At 48.7% G+C, this 19,659-nt stretch overlaps 10 protein-coding genes across 10 annotated transcripts; 6 read left to right on the forward strand and 4 right to left on the reverse strand.

Annotated features, from left to right (window-relative positions):
• Positions 1–867: 867 nt before the first annotated feature.
• On the forward strand, positions 868–1,858 carry ONS95_000542 (uncharacterized protein; the record flags this gene model as incomplete). The annotated part of the gene is made up of 3 exons (XM_058493700.1): positions 868–942; positions 1,052–1,266; positions 1,321–1,858. 3 exons carry the CDS (start codon positions 868–870, stop codon positions 1,856–1,858), a joined length of 828 nt encoding a protein of 275 aa, XP_058363901.1.
• An 812-nt stretch (positions 1,859–2,670) lies between these two features.
• Positions 2,671–4,114, forward strand: RNR2 (Ribonucleotide-diphosphate reductase (RNR), small subunit; the record flags this gene model as incomplete). Its single annotated transcript, XM_058493701.1, has 4 exons — positions 2,671–2,700; positions 2,775–3,041; positions 3,111–3,444; positions 3,495–4,114. The coding sequence occupies 4 exons, from the start codon at positions 2,671–2,673 to the stop codon at positions 4,112–4,114; spliced, it is 1,251 nt and encodes a 416-aa protein (XP_058363902.1).
• Positions 4,115–4,423: 309 nt separating this feature from the next.
• ONS95_000544 (uncharacterized protein) lies at positions 4,424–5,394 on the reverse strand. Its single transcript, XM_058493702.1, has 2 exons — positions 5,153–5,394; positions 4,424–5,085 (listed from the first exon to the last, which is right to left on the reverse strand). The coding sequence occupies exons 1-2, from the start codon at positions 5,222–5,224 to the stop codon at positions 4,666–4,668; spliced, it is 492 nt and encodes a 163-aa protein (XP_058363903.1). The 5' UTR covers positions 5,225–5,394; the 3' UTR covers positions 4,424–4,665.
• A 23-nt stretch (positions 5,395–5,417) lies between these two features.
• ONS95_000545 (uncharacterized protein) lies at positions 5,418–7,539 on the forward strand (the record flags this gene model as incomplete). The annotated part of the gene is made up of 3 exons (XM_058493703.1): positions 5,418–5,675; positions 5,728–6,193; positions 6,250–7,539. Exons 2-3 carry the CDS (start codon positions 5,909–5,911, stop codon positions 7,537–7,539), a joined length of 1,575 nt encoding a protein of 524 aa, XP_058363904.1. The 5' UTR covers positions 5,418–5,675; positions 5,728–5,908.
• A 614-nt stretch (positions 7,540–8,153) lies between these two features.
• Positions 8,154–9,387, reverse strand: SWD2 (member of Set1p complex, histone methyl transferase; the record flags this gene model as incomplete). Its single annotated transcript, XM_058493704.1, has 3 exons — positions 8,154–8,941; positions 8,993–9,221; positions 9,268–9,387. The coding sequence occupies 3 exons, from the start codon at positions 9,385–9,387 to the stop codon at positions 8,154–8,156; spliced, it is 1,137 nt and encodes a 378-aa protein (XP_058363905.1).
• Positions 9,388–9,978: 591 nt separating this feature from the next.
• On the forward strand, positions 9,979–11,063 carry OAC1_1 (Mitochondrial oxaloacetate carrier protein; the record flags this gene model as incomplete). Its single annotated transcript, XM_058493705.1, has 4 exons — positions 9,979–9,995; positions 10,043–10,117; positions 10,171–10,772; positions 10,822–11,063. The coding sequence occupies 4 exons, from the start codon at positions 9,979–9,981 to the stop codon at positions 11,061–11,063; spliced, it is 936 nt and encodes a 311-aa protein (XP_058363906.1).
• A 153-nt stretch (positions 11,064–11,216) lies between these two features.
• On the reverse strand, positions 11,217–12,407 carry NCS2 (cytoplasmic tRNA 2-thiolation protein 2; the record flags this gene model as incomplete). Its single annotated transcript, XM_058493706.1, has 2 exons — positions 11,217–12,252; positions 12,301–12,407. 2 exons carry the CDS (start codon positions 12,405–12,407, stop codon positions 11,217–11,219), a joined length of 1,143 nt encoding a protein of 380 aa, XP_058363907.1.
• A 367-nt stretch (positions 12,408–12,774) lies between these two features.
• ONS95_000549 (uncharacterized protein) lies at positions 12,775–14,592 on the forward strand (the record flags this gene model as incomplete). Its single annotated transcript, XM_058493707.1, has 6 exons — positions 12,775–12,990; positions 13,040–13,371; positions 13,422–13,462; positions 13,512–13,586; positions 13,632–13,874; positions 13,934–14,592. The coding sequence occupies 6 exons, from the start codon at positions 12,775–12,777 to the stop codon at positions 14,590–14,592; spliced, it is 1,566 nt and encodes a 521-aa protein (XP_058363908.1).
• A 284-nt stretch (positions 14,593–14,876) lies between these two features.
• Positions 14,877–17,547, reverse strand: ONS95_000550 (uncharacterized protein). Its single transcript, XM_058493708.1, has 4 exons — positions 17,182–17,547; positions 16,576–17,004; positions 15,047–16,472; positions 14,877–14,993 (listed from the first exon to the last, which is right to left on the reverse strand). Exons 1-3 carry the CDS (start codon positions 17,239–17,241, stop codon positions 15,117–15,119), a joined length of 1,845 nt encoding a protein of 614 aa, XP_058363909.1. The 5' UTR covers positions 17,242–17,547; the 3' UTR covers positions 14,877–14,993; positions 15,047–15,116.
• A 171-nt stretch (positions 17,548–17,718) lies between these two features.
• ONS95_000551 (uncharacterized protein) lies at positions 17,719–19,577 on the forward strand. The gene is made up of 2 exons (XM_058493709.1): positions 17,719–17,922; positions 18,032–19,577. Exon 2 carries the CDS (start codon positions 18,467–18,469, stop codon positions 19,421–19,423), a length of 957 nt encoding a protein of 318 aa, XP_058363910.1. The 5' UTR covers positions 17,719–17,922; positions 18,032–18,466; the 3' UTR covers positions 19,424–19,577.
• The last annotated feature ends 82 nt before the right edge of the window (positions 19,578–19,659 follow it).

Genomic DNA, 19,659 nt, shown 5'->3' on the forward strand with positions numbered 1-19,659 from the left:
AGGTAGACGCGCAGTCAGGCCAGTGAGGCGGCAAAGGAAGCTGAAGCTGAAACTCGAGGACTTTCCGAGGCCCAGAACAGATGTGGCAAATCCGTGGGGCGCAAGACAGAGATGAATTAAGAAGAGTGCCAAAAGACGGTGAGAACAGTCGTACTGTAGCTGATCGGAAACCAAGGGATGGTCTGAAGTGGTTGGGGTTGGGTAAGAGAATGAAAGAGGTTGGGTTGAGCCGAGTCAGTCAGTGGTATCCTAACCAGCAGGTGAAGTGAAGGTCAAAGTGCCGGTACGATTACGATGCTTCGGCAGCACCAGCACCAGCCACAGCCCAGCACAGCCACTCACCCCATGCCGAGCTAAAGCGGCTGGCTCGACTCCGCTGGCTCTGATTCTCATGCCAAGTTGCTGCACCAGGGAGCAAAATGACGTGTTGTGGCAGGGCCTCATAGACAATGCCGCAAAAACTTGAATGTGAAATGCACCACTGACTATCAGTGGCTTTGATCTACCGTAGCTCAAGCAAGCTTTGAATCAAATCGTGGTAACTAGTCAAAATTCCCAAGCTGGAAAATTCCCATAAAGAACGGGGGCCCCTCTTGACCAGATTATCGACCTTCATTGTCCTCCGCGCTTATTAGTCCTTTCCCCGAAATAGTACGCGCGACAACGTTTCAACAGTCAACACACTGAGCAACGCATACCAGTCACGCTGAATTCCCAGACGGCGATCCAACCAAGCAAGCAAAAGCCTAAGACTGCCCCTGTTTGACCTGTTTGGAATTGCTCTGTCGTGAGATCATCTATAAAGGACGACTTTCGCACTTCCCAACCCGTTCAATAACAACAACACCCACCACACAATCCGCAACCATGGCAAGTTTCATCGCAAAGATCATCAGCAAGAAGATTTTGGGGGAGACTCTAGAAAATAACTTCGGTAAAGATGTAAGTATTAACTCCTTAGTCAACGCTGCACCACACGTCAACCTCTTGAAGCCTTTCCGCTCCACGACGATACTTTCGTATGACGGACCCTAGCTAACAATTCGTTTAGGATCCATATTTTGAGACAGTGCCAGCAACAAGGCTCGATGGGAGACCATCTTCGAAGACCAAGAAGAGACGCAAGGCTCTTCCTCCTGGGATCTCTGCCCACGATGCAAAGGTTCTCACGAAGGTTAAGCGTCGGGCCTATCGCTTGGATATGAGTCTTTTCAATTGCATGGGTATCAGATTCGGTTGGAGTTCTGTTATTGGCATAATACCTGGGTAAGTTACGATTCGCGTGAGCATTGTAGCACAGCTAATTAAGTAAACCTCCAGAGTTGGAGACGTCATCGATGCTTTCATGGCCATGATGGTCTATCGTTCATGCACAAAGGTTGAAGGGGGTCTTCCAGCAGATGTCAAGTCGAAGATGATGTTCAATATCGTCATCGACTTCGCGGTTGGACTTGTCCCGTTCTTAGGCGACATTGCAGATGCTCTGTTCCGCGCCAATACCAAGAACGCCGTCGTTCTCGAGAATCACTTGCGAGAGAAGGGACAGAAAGCACTGAAGGCTGCTGGTCACAACTCACCTGTAATCGACCCTACGGATCCCGATGTTTTCGACTCGGAAATAAACAACGAAGACCCTCCTCCACATTATGCTACTCAGCCACCTACTCGACAAGGCACACAAAGAAATGGTGAACACCATGCACAGACCAGCAGAGTGCCAGAGGAGCAAAGCCGCGGCGGATGGTTCGGCAACAAAAAACAGAGAGTTGCTGATCCAGAACGTGGACAGGACTTGAGGAGGAATGAGTACGATGAACCTCGCAAAAACCAATCGACCTTGCAGAAGAATAGACCATGAGTGTTTTGGTTGAGATGTTCATGCAGCAATGCTACGCGTTTGTACTTTCAGCATCGTTTTTGTAGCGACTTTCTGGTATTTCGTTTGATAATACCTGGCAGATATAATGAAATCATATTTACGGAATAAATGTTCCCAGTCTTGCAGAATTTTTAACCTTAATGGTGATCGCGTTCCGAAAGGAAGTAAAGATGTTGAAAAATGGGTACTGCCACCAAAACGCGTCAGTTATTATACATGAGACTGGGGTCATCCAAGCTGTGGAGAACCGCCCGAAGCACCAGGTCCGTGTAGCAGCGTTTGCGTCGAATGAACAGCCCATTGAAAGTGTCATGCTCTAGGCAGACGGCACTCAATTTCGAGATCAAACGATTTTTGAGCTACGAGATTCGATCTTGTCTTATTCCATTTCGTCGTCCACCCATAGTAGACCAAACCTGATTAGCATGGCTACAGCTATCCACCAAAACAAAACCATTCCTCATTCTTCTCAAGCTCAGCAGATTCCTGCCTCAAATTAACCAGGATTAAGATCTGATAAAGCAGGCAAAGGCCGAGCAAGATTAGATGCCGGGGTATGAGTGGCCAATGTCTCCCAGCCATGCCATTTTCTCGTGAGTACAAGGATTCGCGTCAGTTTCTATTTTCGTCACGTGGTCGCCTGTCGCGTCGGTTCAAAAACTACTAAAGGGCTTTCGCTCCATCCTCCTTGCTCTCATCTTGCTAAACACCAACAGCCTCTCTACTTCGACTACTTCTTCCAATTACCTTCATACCGACTACTCAATACCTTCTAATATCTACGCAACAACATGACTTCCCAAGTCACTCCTTCAAAGACTGTATGCCTGCCCGCCCTTGCCACTCCCACCCTCCTCGTCGCGTCAACCCAATTGCTAACTCAAGTTTACTATAGGCTGCCTCTGGCATCGAATCCCTCAAGATGGGTGACTCGCCTGCGAAGAAGCTCAACTTCGGAGCTGCCAACAAGGAGAACGAGCCCCTCAACACCGACGCGCCCGTCTTCGAAGATGTGGAGGTCAAGAAGCCTGTCGTCGAGGATGTCAAGAAGGCAGAGATCCAAGCGATGGTTGCGAAAGGCTTCAAGCCAGAGGAAGCTGATGAGCCACTCCTCCGCGAGAACGCACAACGATTCGTGCTCTTCCCCATTAAATACCACGAGGTTAGTCGCGTCGACGCGTCAACTCACGCGTTAGGTGGTTTGAGCATAGCTAATGATCTTTCACAATAGATCTGGCAGATGTACAAGAAGGCAGAGGCTTCATTCTGGACCGCTGAAGAGATCGATCTGTCCAAGGATCTTCACGACTGGAATAACAGACTCAATGACGACGAGCGATACTTTGTGTCCCATGTCCTTGCATTTTTCGCTGCATCGGACGGAATTGTCAACGAGAACCTCCTCGAGCGCTTTAGTGGTGAAGTCCAAGTTCCAGAGGCCCGGTGCTTCTATGGCTTCCAAATCATGATGGAGAACATCCACTCTGAGACATACTCGCTTTTGATCGACACATATATCAAGGAGCAGGCCCAACGCACACATCTCTTCAATGCCATTGAGACGAGTAAGTTACAACGCGTCATCATTCTACATCCACAATCTAACACGCTTTAGTTCCCTGCATCAAGAAGAAGGCCGATTGGGCTGTTCGATGGATTCAAGACAAGGACTCTACTTTTGCTCAACGTCTTGTCGCATTCGCCGCTGTTGAGGGTATTTTCTTCTCTGGTTCATTCGCATCGATCTTCTGGTTGAAGAAGCGTGGTCTTATGGCTGGTCTGACTTTCTCCAATGAGCTCATCTCCCGTGACGAGGGTCTCCATACCGACTTTGCCTGTCTGCTCTTCTCCCACTTGAATCACCGCCCAAGCAAGCAAGCGGTTCAAGACGTCATTACCGAGGCTGTTGAGATCGAGCAAGAGTTCCTTACTGAGGCTCTTCCTTGCGCTCTTCTCGGCATGAACTCTGCCTTGATGAAGCAATACATCGAGTTCGTCGCTGATCGTCTCCTTGTTGCTCTCGGTAACGAGAAGTACTACAAGTCGGCCAACCCCTTCGACTTCATGGAGAATATCTCTCTCGCCGGAAAGACCAACTTCTTCGAGAAGCGTGTCGGTGACTATCAAAAGGCTGGTGTTATGGCCGGCACACAAAAGAAGCACGAGGACACTGAGGCACAGACCGAAGCCAAGGCAGAAAACGGTGGTGACTTCAACTTCGATGAGGACTTCTAGATGTCTACATGCATCTGTAATATTGGGTTCTATCGGCGTTTTCCATTTTCTGTACATGGGGTGCATTGCATACTCTTCTCTTCTCACGGGTTTTTTGCATAGATGGCGCGGTCGCCGGGTGCAGACGTGTTGCTCTTGGTTGCGGATATACACACTTTTATTGATGGCGTTAGTGGAGTTTGGATAAGGATCATGGATGAGATGAGGGATGATGGGGAAGGATGGGCAGGATAAGGAAGGATAGGATACCAGGACGACGAGTAGGAATGAAAAGTCTAAACACTACACAATCTCCAAGCTTTGAACTGTGACGCGGCAATTCTCATTGTGATCTTGTTTCTGTTCATTCTCTCAAAGATGCTATGCTATGCCGGCCAGTACCAGAACGCCATGTTATGCACATCTCGAGGTGCCATCGAGACTCTCCAGCAATGTCCCATCTCATATTCTCTGGATTGGTAGCACTTTCCATTCAGTTACCACCTCCGAATTCCTGCATCTCCAATTGCAAGGTAACGACCTATCTCAGCCAGCTCTAGATCACCGTCACCTCATTTCTTCCCCTTCTTCTTGCCCTTGCCCTTCCCACTCTGCTGCTGTTGCTGCTGCTGTCCCTGACCAGTCTGTACACCACCCTTCCCATTCCCGTTCCCATTCGCACCACCTCCGCCCACAGCAACCGGCACACCCTCATCTTTCTCCTCCTTCACTTCCTCCTCTTCCTTCTCCTCCAGTCCCGCCATACCCCTCGCCAGCCGCCCCAGAATCTGAATCAATCTACTGACTTCCGCGCCCTTATTCGTGCTGTATTTGAGCGTGGTGCCGCTTTGAGGATCGTACGTTTTGAGGGTTAGGGTTGCGCGGGCGGCGGGCTGGTCGGGCGTGGGTTTGGATGCTGAGGCTGTGGTGGGTATTTGTGTTGAGGATGTGGAGGAGGGGAGTGAGATGGTGTACTTGCTTGTTATGCGTGTCTGGAGTGTATTAGCTCTTAGTTCTTGAGAGGGCGGGGAGGTAGGGCGGGGAGGTAGGGAGATATACAGTCGCAGGTCGTGCTTTTAGCAGGAGAGATGATTGTGTGAGCCATTGCTGGGCTGTGTCGAGGTATGGCATTGTGGCGGTTGGATTGCCGGAATCTGGCTGGAGTGTGGAGGAGCGGAGGTCGTTGCGAAGTTGTGTGGAGAGCTTCGTGATGTGAAGGCTGCACCTGGGATTTAGAGTTGTTTGGTGGGGGAGCTGCGAGGCTAAAGCTTGGCGTTGGCGTTGGTCAAGCGAGGCGTGAGTTTACGTTCAGTATGATTTCAGACGAGACTTTACATTATCTGCTAAAGTACAAGACCTTCCAAGTAGATGATAGACAACCTAAACAAATAGGGTCTTGCATAAGTAGGATTAAACTGTATTCCATTCTCTAATCATCAAGTTAATCCGCTATTTGAATTACAATACTGGGGGGTTATCTTGGCATTTCTTCTTGATCACATTGACTACCGTGGAAATTCATAGGACTGTTTGCTCAGGGCCATTATAGTACCCACCAATGCACATTTATTCAGCGGTAATGGTAAGTTCAAAGAGTTCTGGTTCCTGAATCCGCATATGACTGATTATGTAAGCCGCTACAGGGTAGACTTTGGCGGGGTTTGACGGCGTGAGCGATGCAAGACTGACTCAATAGAATCGAAAAGACCCAACACAGGCGACCTTCAAGAAAGTTAACTCACCTCCCCTTTTATGGATCAATAGCATAGAAAGAAGCGTTTCTCAGTAACGCTTCTTCCATACCATACATCCACAATGGCCTCCACAGATACCTCAATACAAGATGGTAGCTCTGATGCGCAGTCCCACGAGGCTGATACCCCTCAGACTAGTGAATTGGACGAGAAGATGGCAGACCTCGATATTGAGGTCACAGATGGTACGAAAGAATTGGCATTTGATATGCAGAGAAGATGTCAAACGCTGCTCGAAGAATTAAAGCAGTTTCAAACACATCTCCGAGAATTGAAGAAGGAAACAAAAGTTGAGATCAAAATCTTCAAGAACAACATACACGCAGAGTTGAGGTGCTTGAACAAGGTATGAAGAGAGAGATATCTGAATGGACAACAAGCATCGGGTTAACAAGCGCATAGCTTGCAGAAGCAGATCCCGACGTACCGAAAACCAAACACGGCCTGCGATCCTCGAACCTGTTATTCTACTCATCCGTCTGGTCCACAGCCAAAACATGTACAAGCGTGATAGCACTGGGCAAAAAGTTTTATTGGCCCGCCAGCAAAGACGATAAGCCACGTACTGTGGCAGAGACTTCCACACGGAAAAAGAAACATGCTCTTGTTGATGTCGTTTGCCAAGATGGTCTCCAATGGATCAAAGTATCTTCAGTCACTGAGAAACGAATCATATGGGACTTGGCCAAAGCCGGCTGGGTCGACTCCGACGAGGAGAGCGATGATGGCCTCGATCCTATAGATGACGATGATGAGCCGGAAGGTCTGCTGAAACAGGTGGAAGCTCTCATCAAAGCCTCGAAAGCAAATGTCGTCAGAAATCGACATCCAAAAATTGTGCTGATCTTGCCTCGAATCAAAGCAGCTCCGGATGCGAAAGAAGTGGGCCAAATCCTGAGTAAAATCAGAGATCTGGGCGTCGTCGTTCAGACATCAGAGATGATTACTGAGCCACCTCCACTTTCTGAGGCTATCCGAAATATGGCCGCCGAGAGATTCGGAAGTTTCTCCGACGTCCTGAATGTGGATTGTACCATTCTGCTCGCCTTTGCAAGCGATTTATCTCACGGGAGAGTTGAGTCAGAAGACTGGCACAATAAAGCTATCTCACGCCAGATCGAAATGGAAGCGGAAGACCAGCTCTTACCGAGCAGTCTATGGCCAGCTTGTGGCTCTAAAGCGATGGTCTGCACACGTCACGCTGCGGTCAGAATGCAGGAGATTGTTGAGACGATCGGTACAGAGAATGAGAAGAAACGGGCAGATCTCCTACTGAATCTCGACTCGCCTCGCAGCAGAGAAGAACTTCTCGCGGAGTTTCAGGCCCTGACAGACTATACAGTCCCTCAGGAATGGGCACTGCCAATCCAAGTCGTGGACGTAGACATTCCTGAAATCATGACAAATCTGCCTCCTGTGGCTGAGAAAGTCGCCAAGATTCTTACTCCGATCAACGCATCTGTCTTCTTGTATGCCTGGGCGAATGATTTGACTACACTAAGTAGTAACGCAAGTGTGGCTAAAGGAATGGAGTTCGTGATCGAAGCGAACCGTACAGATGACAAGACACTAGGCCCTGATGTGTGGCTCTCGCCTTCGTCGAGGTCATTGGTGGGGAAAGAGAAACAGCGGAGAGGGTATTCGGAGAAAGAGGGCAGCGAGTTTATGTCTAGTAATGGAGATGCTATCTGAGATCATATACTTTGGACTTATGGCTCCACAAGGCTCGTTCTAGCTTACTTAGAGATGCCTTCCTTGCCTTCACCGAAGTTCGGAACACTCAGTAGATGCTTTAAGAAAGCCGAGCTCCTGATCTATTAATTAAACCAACCACATAGACAATCATTAAAGCAAATAAAGCCATTTCTAAGCCACCCGGTGCATCAGAATGGTGGCCATTGATACTATTAAGTGTCATGATACATGAGTGTCTCTTGCGCCGACCTCAAGTCAAATTGCCAAATTGCTCAGAGTGAGGAATTAGGTGACGAAGAGACTTTGCATTTGTAATCTCTGTTTCCCCTCTTTATCTGGCCCGAATAGCTCGCCACAATCCATCTCGAATGGATCTAGTACAAAGAGCCTGGCAATACTGCATTTCTCAAGCCCAAGGAGCTTCATACGCTGGCACTGGTTACAAGCAGCCTGCTCTACCGCCAACGCCAGGAACGCCACGTTCGTCCATGCCTCAAACCACTTTTAGGGTATCCAGCCATGAAGTAAAAAGCCATCAGCTTGCAAAGGCAGAATCCTCCAACTCTTCCATGATCCTCTCTCGTGCCAAATCATATCCATCATCCACCCATCTACGCCAAAGTCTGGTCCGGAACCCAGAACACAACCTCCTTGTCCGCCGTAGCAAAGAAGTTATAGCGCGGATTAAATGCAATGACCGCCGAGTCACCCGTATACTCCAACTCATGAACAGGCGCAAGGAATCTCTCCGACGCCCCAGAAAGTGTATCCCAAACGAGGACATTCTGTCCTTTCGAGCCGCTAATCACATACCGGCCATCAGGAGTGAAACAGGCATCTCCAGAAGACGGGTACAGATACTCGCTAGAAGATGAGCTGATCCCCTCGGTATTATGATCGCCGCCGCAAAGACGCTTAACGCCTCCACGCTCTCGACGCAGAGATGCTTTCAGATGGCCGTCGAAGGCGTCAAGTAGGAAATGACCCTGGCCTGTCGTGCCAAGGAGGATGTGCTTGCCGTCGTTGGAGAACTCGAGTTTATTCCAGCCTTTGCTGGTTAATTTTGGCATTTCCTGAGAATGAGGAAGCATGTCGAAAGTGGAGAATGGTGCTTTGTCGTAGTTCCTGAAGTCGTAGAGGAGGACAGAAGATGCTGTTGGAGAGGCGACGGCGAAGACGTTGCCGGAGGGGTCCCAGGCGGAGAGATACGCGCCGTTGAGATTTAGCTTACCGCAGGCGTTCTTGGTGGAGGAGTCCCAGATGCGGAGGGTGTTGTCTTCGCTGCAGGAGAGGAAGTTGTCCTGTCCTGGATGGAGGGAGAGGCACGTGACGGTGTCTTCATGGCCTTCGAAGTACCGCATGTACGAATTGTCGTGGGTTGAGAGGTAACGAATGGTATCTTTCTTTGGTATGAGTAATGGTTAAACAAATTGTGATTGAAGCAGCTTACTGTTGATCTTGGTACTTGCGTGAATAATGCATCCCTGTGCGTGACTGAACATCGCATGGCTGACTCCGTACTTGTGACTGAGAAGAGGCTTGTGGTGCTTGCCTTCTTTCACACTATACATCTGCATAGTGTGATCACATTCAGAGGTGAGGAGATAAGCCCCTTCATCGTCGAAGTCGAGCGCGACGATGGAGGTTGGCTGTGATGGGCTTTTCTCGCGTCGAAAGTGCTATCAGTGTCAGCATATTCTTAAGACTGATATATTAGGGCATTACTTTGGTTGGCCGATACAAAGAGATCACTTCAGAGAGCACGGCAGTTGGTTGAACGCCATTGAGCTTGCCAGTGAGGCCGTTGCCCATAGGGGAATCGAGCGCCATTGGAGTCGTCGACATGTTGAAAGATTCCTGAGATCGCAGTTTCGATATGTGGTTAGATTGTGGCGTAATTGAGGATAAAGAACTTTAAGGTTTGGGGTACAACATGTCTATAAGACTTATGATCAGCTTCCAACTCAATAACGTCGTCCTCCTATTAACATTGCGTATTTGTGAGTTAGTATTGTCTCTTGAATCAGGTCAAGCCAGAAGTAAAGGCTAAGCGAGAACATCGAGCCTTGCAACTTTGCAAGTGGTCTATCCGCCAAGACATCTATCATGCTCCTTCCGATTGGCTGGATATTAAGCCGAACCCTGAGGGCGCTTCAGCGTTCCGACCTCGCAAACAAGCCCAGTCAACCTGCAGCATAACCACCAAAAAAAGTCCTGAGAGTTTGTCAACTTTATACCCGATCCGAGCCACTGTCAAGCAATTGTTGCGCCGGCGACACAGTCAAATTTCCAGGAATACACGTAGCGCATCTTCTGGGTACACATAAGCCGGCAACTTGCTTCCTTTTCTTCTTCATACTTAACCTGGAAGTTCATGGTAGTAGCTCAATTAACTTTGTCAAGAACCCTTCTGAGGGCAGAAGGAAGGAGCCAGACATGGCTACAACTTTAGGGTACGGTCTCGAGCTGTAGGTGAATGCGTACATGCTAATGTATACAGGGCCTTCGTTGCTGGTGGCATAGCAGCTTGCGGAGCAGTCACAGCGACTCATCCCTTTGAAACGGTGAAGATCCGGTAAGCCCTCCCACCTTCAGGCCTCAAGAACTATGCTGACTATAGGCGCAAAGCATGCAACTGCAAGGAGAACTACAAGAGAAGGCTTTGCAACCGCGCTTGTACAAAGGGCCTTTCCATGGCGTCACAGTCATCGTCCGGAATGAGGGGCTTCGGGGCATATACCGGGGAATTGGAGCTGCGTACATCTACCAGATGATCCTCAACGGTTGTCGGTTGGGGTTTTACGAACCGATACGAAATACAATAACGACTGCCATCTACACGGATCCGAAGACACAAAGTCTAGGGGTCAACATCTTCTCTGGCGCGTCATCTGGAATCTTGGGCGCGGCGGCGGGGAGCCCATTCTTCTTGGTCAAGACGAGATTGCAGAGTTTCTCGCCTTTTGCGCCAGTGGGCACACAACACAGCTACAAAAATGCCGTGGATGGTATGAGGCAGATTTATAAAGGCGAAGGGATCACTGGGCTGTACCGAGGGGTTGGAGCTGCTATGGTGAGGACCGGCTTCGGAAGCTCGGTCCAGTTGCCAACATACTTTTTTGCGAAGAGGCGGCTGGTCAAACATTTGGGGATGGAGGAAGGCCCTGCACTGCATTTGGCAAGCAGTACTGCGAGTGGATTTGTGGTTTGCTGCGTGATGCATCCACCTGGTATGTGGACTCACAACTTAGAGTGATGATTTTGCTGACATCAGGAAAGACACCATCATGTCTCGCATGTACAACCAGAACGGCAATCTATACCAAGGTGTATTTGATTGTCTAGCGAAGACGGTGAAGACCGAGGGCATACTCGCCATCTATAAAGGGTTTCTGCCCCATCTGGCAAGAATATTACCCCATACTATCCTGACCCTCAGTCTGGCGGAGCAAACCAACAAGCTGATGCGGAAATTCGAGAACAAGATCCTCCCTGCAATCGAGGAAACGAACCAAGTTTGAATAGTACATCCAGAAAAAGCAGTTGGAAGCTCTTTAAACTTGCCATCCTGTATATATTGTATCTGCATGCATCTCCGGGAGTTCGGGTCCTTGCAAGTGGCCAAGGTCTTTTGAATAGACCTGTTTGGATGGTTTCTAGAAAGCGTCGCGCGTTCAGCCATTGATAGATCTAGAACAACCGTAGCATAGAATACCATGATCACTTTCCAGCTTGATCGGCCGTGAATCTGAGTTCTGATCACCACCCCAGCCATAGATCCCATCAGTGCCTTCCGAGACAGGCAGTCTACAAAGACCGCAGGCCGTCGTAGCATCGCCGCTCATTGGCTTGAGCTTGCTAGATGTCCGTACCACATTGGCTACAATGCTGGGATAATTCTCTTCCACCGACTCGAAATACTGGACCATTAGATCGTCAATGGTGGTCAACTTTGAAGAAGCAGATATGTGAGAAGACGCATTCTGACAAATGATCAGATCCGCAAGTGGGGGAGTTGTGAGTGAAGAGAAATTCACGAGCTCTTTCTTGAGAAGATCTCGTAAGGGATAGTTGAATCCAACGCCATAAGAAGACATGCCATCAGACACTTGCCACGGTAGTGAGAAGCCACGGCCCTTTGCGGTCTCGGTAAGCGTCTTCTCGGCGAGTCTTGTAGTAGAATCTCCAAACAAAATGCATTCGCAACCATTTCTCTTTGCAACATCCACTAGGAGTCGAGTAAGTAAAGTCGTAGCAATATCCTTCCGTGAGGTCGCTGAAGGCATGGAGCCAACAAGCGCTTGCAATCTCTCTGTTCCAGGCCTTTGAGATTCCTGTTCGGTGGGGATAGGAAGTCCTAACGCTTTCCAATCTATGTTGTCCAGTAGAAGCGCGTCCTCCAGACCAGACGAAGAGTACGCGTGTCTTGGGAAACGAGCCTTGTACTTCTCCAGCAGTTTGGCTGAGTCTTCTCGATCCGCAGCCTCTAAGTATAGATCGATATGAACCACATGTAGTTCGTACGCAGCTCGATTCATCCGGTCGAATTGACCCTGAAGATGTTGGTCCAAAATTTGTAACAGTGCCGCAGAGGACGGACCGAAGGAGAGAGGAAACAGAAGCTTTCTGGGTGTGATCGTAGAGCCTCTCATCCGGTATGTTTCCATACGCTTGATCGCCTTCGTTGCGACGTACTGCGTAAAACATTTGCTGGATCCAGGTCAAAATGAGTCTTAAACATGCTAGTGGGAAACCTACCCGCACACTCTCTCCGATCGAATTTGCTGGGTTGCAGGTTCCTCGTTGCATCTTTTGCAGATGGTACTTGCGCCATTCGTGGCAATTTTGCTGCTTGGGTCCTCCATATTTTGGCTTTATTCTGGTTTTTGGGAGAGTTGGTTGTATGGAGAAAAAGCACAAGGCTCCAAGCCTCGTTGGTGGGCCGGGCTAGCTTCCCTGCCGTTGGACTTACGTTTCCTCAGACATGACAGCTGCAACATTCGCAAACTTGCCTCTGCACCTATTCACCGAGCCTCTCTCGCTATACCGGACGCCGCGGAGCACTTCTGGATGGATGTAAGATCTGCGACTTAGATACCATCATAATTCGACTATCCAGCTGCTGAAACCCCCCAAACACCGAAGTATCAGCCTCGAGGCCTCAATTTAATGATGAGGAGCTGGCTCCATGGCCTCTGCCTGCTGGGGATGTCTGCAGTGGCAGCCAGTGCAATGGAAATGAGGATGGATCAGAAGGAAGAGAACAGACAGCTGTGCGCTGGAATGTACAGTCGGGATGCTTGGGGAGGTGCTGTGGAACCACATATACTTGTCAAGTTCATAAAGGACACGACGGAAGGGGATTCGGATCCAATTACGTCTCTGGTTATATTTGAATGGAAGGACTACGATCTGATTGGAGTCTTTCCAACAGTAGACTCAATTACGGTATAAGATGACCTTCTACTTGGAGACGCGAGTACTAACTATCCACCAGAAGGAGTACATCTGCGATACGGAATCGATTCAGAATAATTTTTGTAATGTCAACCAGACTGGAGAGTTCATCATGGCTGAGAACGCGACGGAAATCTCGAAAAATTTGCTATTTACGAAAGCGATACACCTGAAGGACCCAGGTCTTCCTATAAACTACGCAATCAAGAAGACCGGATATTACTGTGTTGGGACCACGGCTTTCTCTCCAGCAGATGTTCAATACACCGCAACAGTGGAGTTTCGAAATGCCTATGGAGAGCTTCCAGCTGCTCAGATTGCCAAACTACCTTTCTACGGCGGAATTACGATTGTGTATGCAGTCATTGGGGCGTATGTTTGAACCTCGTTCTCATATCTCACCGTTTACTGATATGTCGCAGCTTTTGGGCGTTCTTATATGCTCAGCACAGGCATGATATACGTAAGTCTCTTCTTCCAACCCACTGCTAACATACTTACAATACTCACAGTGCCTGTGCAAAACTATATCACTGCAATCATCATGTTTCTAATCGTTGAAATGTTGATGACATGGCTGTTCTATGGTAAGTCGTTGCGTCGAACATGCCAGAGCCAACTGACGATCCTAGATTACATGAACCGCAATGGGTCTAGCATAGGCTCCAAAGTGCTCATGATTGTAGTTGCGATCTTGAATGCAGGACGAAACTCGTTTTCATTCTTCCTTCTACTGATTGTGTGTATGGGATACGGTGTTGTCAAACACAGCTTAGGCAAAACCATGATCTATGTTCGGTATCTCGCAGGTGGCCACTTTGTATTTGGTTTGATCTACTCGATCGCCAGTTTGACGGTCACTCCCGAAACTGCCGGTAAGTCTGCTTTGATATCATGAATGCCTTCTGAAATGTCGAGTTCTGACCCAAAGCAGGACCCCTTGTACTTTTCGTCATTTTGCCATTGGCGGGTACTCTTACAGCTTTCTATGTTTGGACACTCAACTCTCTCAACATGACCATGAGGGATCTCATGGAGCGCAAACAAACGCAAAAATTCTCAATGTACCGCAAACTGTGGTGGGCAATCCTTGGCTCGATCATGGTCATATTTGGATTCTTCTTCTTCAACTCCTTCACTTTTGCCTCGGCATCCGACCCGGACTTCGTTCCATTTCACTGGAAGACCCGTTGGTTTATTCTGGATGGATGGCTCAACCTTGTCTATCTCGGTGACGTTGTTTTTATCGCTTACCTATGGCGACCTACGGCAAACAACAGGAGGTTTGCTATGAGTGACGAATTGGCTCAAGACGATGAGGGCTTTGAGATCGCAGACTTTGGAGCTGAGGAGGATGATGATGAGGATCCAGAAAATGCTGCTGCGCATAGGGGTGACAGAACACAGCCAGGGCAGGAAGGCCCCAGATACGATCCCGCGCCAGCGGCTAATGCGCCAAAGCCGATCACTAGAGAAAGCCTTGACGGAGAAACAATATTTGCAGTTGGAGAAGACGGCGATAGGTGGTCAGACGATGGGAGTGACGCTGAGGAGAGGGGCAAGTTAGTCACAAAAGATCCGAAGGATACCTGATTTTGATTTCTGCTTGAGCTGTATGTAACATTAGATGGATGGATAAACGGAACTTTTTGTTTTGATTATACTTGCTCTAGATCCCTGTATTCATACAATTATCACTTTTAAATCTCTACAGCTCACCACGAGCCTGAATCACTAGTATCGTCGCTCACGGCCAGCTCCTTGTGTGCTTGGAGCGAGAACTCCCAATACTCTGGCCATTTTTGGTTCGACTCAAGATCACTAATGGTCCAGCTGTTCTCCTAGTGTTTATGTTGAAATATACATCGTCGAGCTGCACGTCGCTTAGCACTCCGAGTCACGTCTCTTCAGCGGCTGTATGCAACCTTGTATACTCCAGTTGCCATCACTTCCCAGACGTTTTATCATGCAGCCGGATGAAGGTGTCTCATGACCTATCACTTTCAGCTCTTGGCGGGATAGATATCCAGAGTCGAATTTTCCCCACCTGCGAATGAAGATCATCCATCATGGTGTCCTTCGGGTATTCTTCAATCGATGTGAACCTCGATTCCGCCTTAGCCTTCGTCTCGATCTACTGTCTGTTTCCACCCGTCATCCACCAGCGTCCTTCCCTCTTCTTCCATCTCTGCATCCTCCCGATCCATCATCACTCTCAAGGCGCCGATCCTCTTCCCATTCTCATCAACAGCCATTCCCAGACCCGCTCCCGCAGCTTCATGTCCCGGGAAAGCATGTTCTCTTATAAAGGACGCGAGGTTGGTACCTTGCTTGATCCCTACTGTCTCGCCGACGTATTCTAGTATTGTCCCTGCGTAGGCACGCATTTCCGGGGTGGCTACCCGAGTTGTACCTGCGATGTACAGAGGCCACAGGAGGAACCAGCTTCCCAGTGACGGATACGAGGGGTCCCTTTCCAAAGGCTCTGTTACATGGGAAGTTGTACCATCTCCTTGGAACGGTCGACGGGAGATGTGACCTAAGTGCTGTGGGACACTGCGGAGGATGGCGTCGCTCATTTCGATGCATATCTGAGTTGACTGTTCCCACCGGCTCTCATATCCAGTAGTTGACTCGCTGAGCCGCGTGAGTTGGAAGCAGATGGTCTCGTTTAGCATTATTCGAGCAGTGCGCATGCCATTCCATGTTTGCGCTATACAATGGTCATGGTAAATATCATACCGGTTCTGGAAAACAATATCCTGCTCGACTTCGCAGACAACCGTTTCGTAGATCCACCCAGGTGATACGTCTGTGAATATCTGATGCAATTTCCTGTCTATTATCAGGGCAGCCCTGATGATTTCCTCGGGATTCGCGAGAGTGCCATTCCGTACAGCACCACGGAAAATAGTAAACTCATCGGCTACTTTCAGATATTGCCATACCGGTTCTTCATTGACGCACTGGAATGCTTCTTGCCGAAGCTCGAGGAGCTCCGGTGGCATGGCGATCTCACGATGAAGACAGCCTACCATTACGTGAGTGCTAGCATGCATGAAGAGCTTGAATCCGATCGGTGTCCACAGCTGAGGACGGCCTCGAAGTTTGAGTAGTGCTGCTGTTCCATTCATGTGATGCCTCCATTCTTTCAAGGATACTATATAGTGATGGTTAGTCCCGTGGCTGTTGAGAGCATGACGATAAAACATACACTTTTTTGATCCAGCGGTCGTTTCAAATACCGCGAGAACGAGAACTGCAAGCAAAGTACTGTCTTTTAAGGCATCTTCAGGCGACCCGAGCGCTTTGTTGATTAGCTGAAGAGCAACGGTATATTGCCTTCGTGCATGCCGCATCACCTCGTCGGACTTCGTGGTATTGGCGAAGCAAGCGAGACCTGTCGCGGTAATACCAGCCACGAGGGGGTCATCCAAACTTCCTGTGAACTGTTTAATCTCATAGAGACTAGTCTGAAGAACAAAAGTATTAGTGACATCCCCTTCAATTGGTCTTCGAAGCCATCAACCATCTCAAGATATTATAGGAAAGTAGAATCACCGCTTAATAACTTACAAAAGAGCCATGAGTGGGTCCGCCAGGAGGTGTCACGAAGTTCGCAGCGAAAAACGCCACTCCGCGATCCTCGATGGTTGGAAACATTGAGAAGGTAGACATGGGTCTAGTAGGTGAGGTGGAGCCATTTTTCCACATAATTTCTGAGAAGTCGTCATGTCTGAAACTGAAAGTATCCCATTCAAATACTTTGGGAGGCGATGGAGGTTGATCATATGCACTCTCGTTCGACTTTGGGTTGTCTTTGGGGTACCATGCAGTGGACTGTGGTTTTTGTCGTTCAACAGTCTTTCGTTCATTTCTTGCATTTACCTTTTCAATTACACTGCTATATTCGTGTCTGAAAGAGAGGTCTAGCATGTCCCGATAGCCGGGACATTCTTTCTTGATCTTTGTACACTGTCCGCATGACGGCAAAGCTTGGTCGCACTGGTATCCACATTAGTCGATGCTATCAAAGCTATCTATCATCAACATATTTTGATACGACAGAAGAACGAGAGGATGACAAATGAAGAATTGCACCGCATGGGACCAATAAATAGCTTGACATACTCGCATTCCGTGTACGCATGCAGACATATATATGAGGGGACTCCCACTTACTCGAATTCTTCTCTTTCTGCAGTTCGCACACCCCTTCGACGGTTTCCCGCAGTACACCATAATGGACAGATCCAAAGCTAACGATAGCGGGGGTGCTCAGAATGATATTCGAGAATGGATTTTTTCCACACTCAACTACTACGGCCTCTTAAGATCAAAATGACAGGACTCGAGAGCTGTTCACTACAAAAAAAACTTCCAGGCAGCCGTCTTTCTGTTCCTTTACACTCTTGTGGGGTGAAAAGAGGACATGCGTGTCTTGTAGCTGTGCCACTTTCTTGCCCACGAGCGAGCCACTGGAATTGCTTGCTCTCCTTCTACCTTCTCGTGCAGTATGTGCGAGGAGATGTCCGGGGAAGATTGCAGCTTGGAAACAACGGGTCTTGCGAAATGTATACCCTTTTGGGAGTAGCTCGCTTGTTTCGTCAGGGGGCAAAATGGCAGGCATGATTCTGGGCAGCTGAGCTGAGTCAGCACTACAGTATCTCTTGATCATTCCGACCAGGGAAAAGTTCCGAACTTCATCAGGATCATAGATTGAACGTCTCGTCCTTAAGAATGCGCAGAAAGCTTCCCTTTACCAAGGTCTCAAGTACCTCTCGCTAGCAATTTGCGATGGATTTCCCTCTGCCATGGGAGCTCCCAGCGCCATCCATCCGCGTCACGGAAATTCCATCTGCATCACCTTTCGGTCCTGCCGAAGTATTGTTGACATACAGGCAACAAAACCAGCTAACAAACGTACGCCTCACTATTTTGATTCAACCCGAAGTAGTGAGCTCAAAGTTGTCAAATTCTTGTAGCACTTGCATCATCCCTCTCAGGACTACATGCAGCTAACATAAAAGAGCTCGCACGTGGATTAACACTGTGCAGGAGGCGGAGCCCCTGCCAAGCCATTATTCAAGCTTCAATCTTCCCGCGTTGGGTGGCTTAAGCTTTTACCAGCGTCATCTTCTATTGGCTGTGTAACGACGACTTCCGCTGTCAGTCCGCCAGTCAGCAGCATAAACATCGAGGCTGAGCGAAGCGAACATCAAGCCCACTTTATTGGGCCTAGCGTGCGAAGAGGTCTCCTAAATACAACACCTTGAGGGTGTGCGCTGGTGACCTAATGGAGGACGAGTGCGTGGAAGAGTAGATTCAAGTATCCTGTTTCTCATATATAAACCATCATTTCCTCCCCGCTGAAGTATTGTTCATTCATACAACTCCATTCTTCTCCACAAAGACAGACTTCGCGCAATAACCCCATCTCACAAGTTCTGCGATCTCTTTCATCAGCATGGTTCTCACTTATCGCAACGGTGTCTCCATAGGACAAATCATAATATACACCTATTGTCTTGCAGTTGCCATTTTCCTTGCGTTGAGGCATGGTTTCCGCCGAAATGCTGGCTGGATGTATCTCATCATCTTCTGTCTCGCACGAATTATTGGACCAGCAATGGAGCTGGCAACCATCAACGATCCTACAAACACAGATCTCTATACCGGGTACGCCATCTTAAACAACGTCGCCCTTTCACCTCTCATGCTTGCTGCCCTGGGACTTCTGGGACGACTCCTCGAAAATATCCGCGAGACACACAACACCAGACTTCATCCCGCGATTCTTAGGATCGTTCAACTGATCATCGTGGTTGGGTTGATTCTCGGTATCGTCGGAGGTCTTGATGCGAGCGATGCCTACGTCAAAGCTTTGCACGCTGGCAGCACAGCAGCCTACCGTCCAGAAACTCTGAACAAAGTCGGCACTGCTCTATTCATCCTCGCCTACGTCGCACTTACTAGCTTTACGATTGCCATCTCATTCTCAACGCCACATGCTCAGGCCGGCGAAAAGCGGCTCCTCTACGCTGTTGCTTTCGCACTTCCATTCCTCCTTGTCCGACTCGTCTACTCCTGCTTCAGCACTTTCACCCAAAACCCGAAATTCAACCTCCTCGCTGGTAATGAGACGGTGTTGCTTTGCATGGCATACTTGATGGAACTTCCTGTCGTCATTACATTCGAAATCATAGGCTTGACTTTGAAGAAGGTAACATACGTTGAGCGTCAGACGGCTTCGCACCAGACGAGCAGCTCTAACAGCTCTCAGCCACTGCAAAAGAAGGGGAAAGGTGATATGGCACTGAACCTTGCCAAGAAGACTATTATTGGGAGGATTGTGATGGCTTTTGTTCCCAGTGAGAAGCATGATGTGGAGATGCAGAGCAAAGATTACCCTATGGCGAAGTGAGGACTTGAGCAAGAATGTGGAGGGTAGAGGTAATGGAAAAGGTTCTTGGAGGCATATTATGGTATTAGCACTGGCGTTGATGGGGTAGAGAACATTTGCATTGTTTGAATTTTCGCAACATAGACTGTACAATATTAAGACTCGAACTTTTCGCCCTCTTCCAATTGCGATTGACCTCTTTTTTTACGTGAGTATGAGTCTTCCCTTTAGAGCCTTGTCTTCGGAGCTCCAACAAG

This window comes from Cadophora gregata (genome assembly GCF_030347475.1).
Source record: "Cadophora gregata isolate MNR1 chromosome Unknown scaffold_1, whole genome shotgun sequence".
NCBI lineage: Eukaryota > Fungi > Ascomycota > Leotiomycetes > Helotiales > Ploettnerulaceae > Cadophora > Cadophora gregata.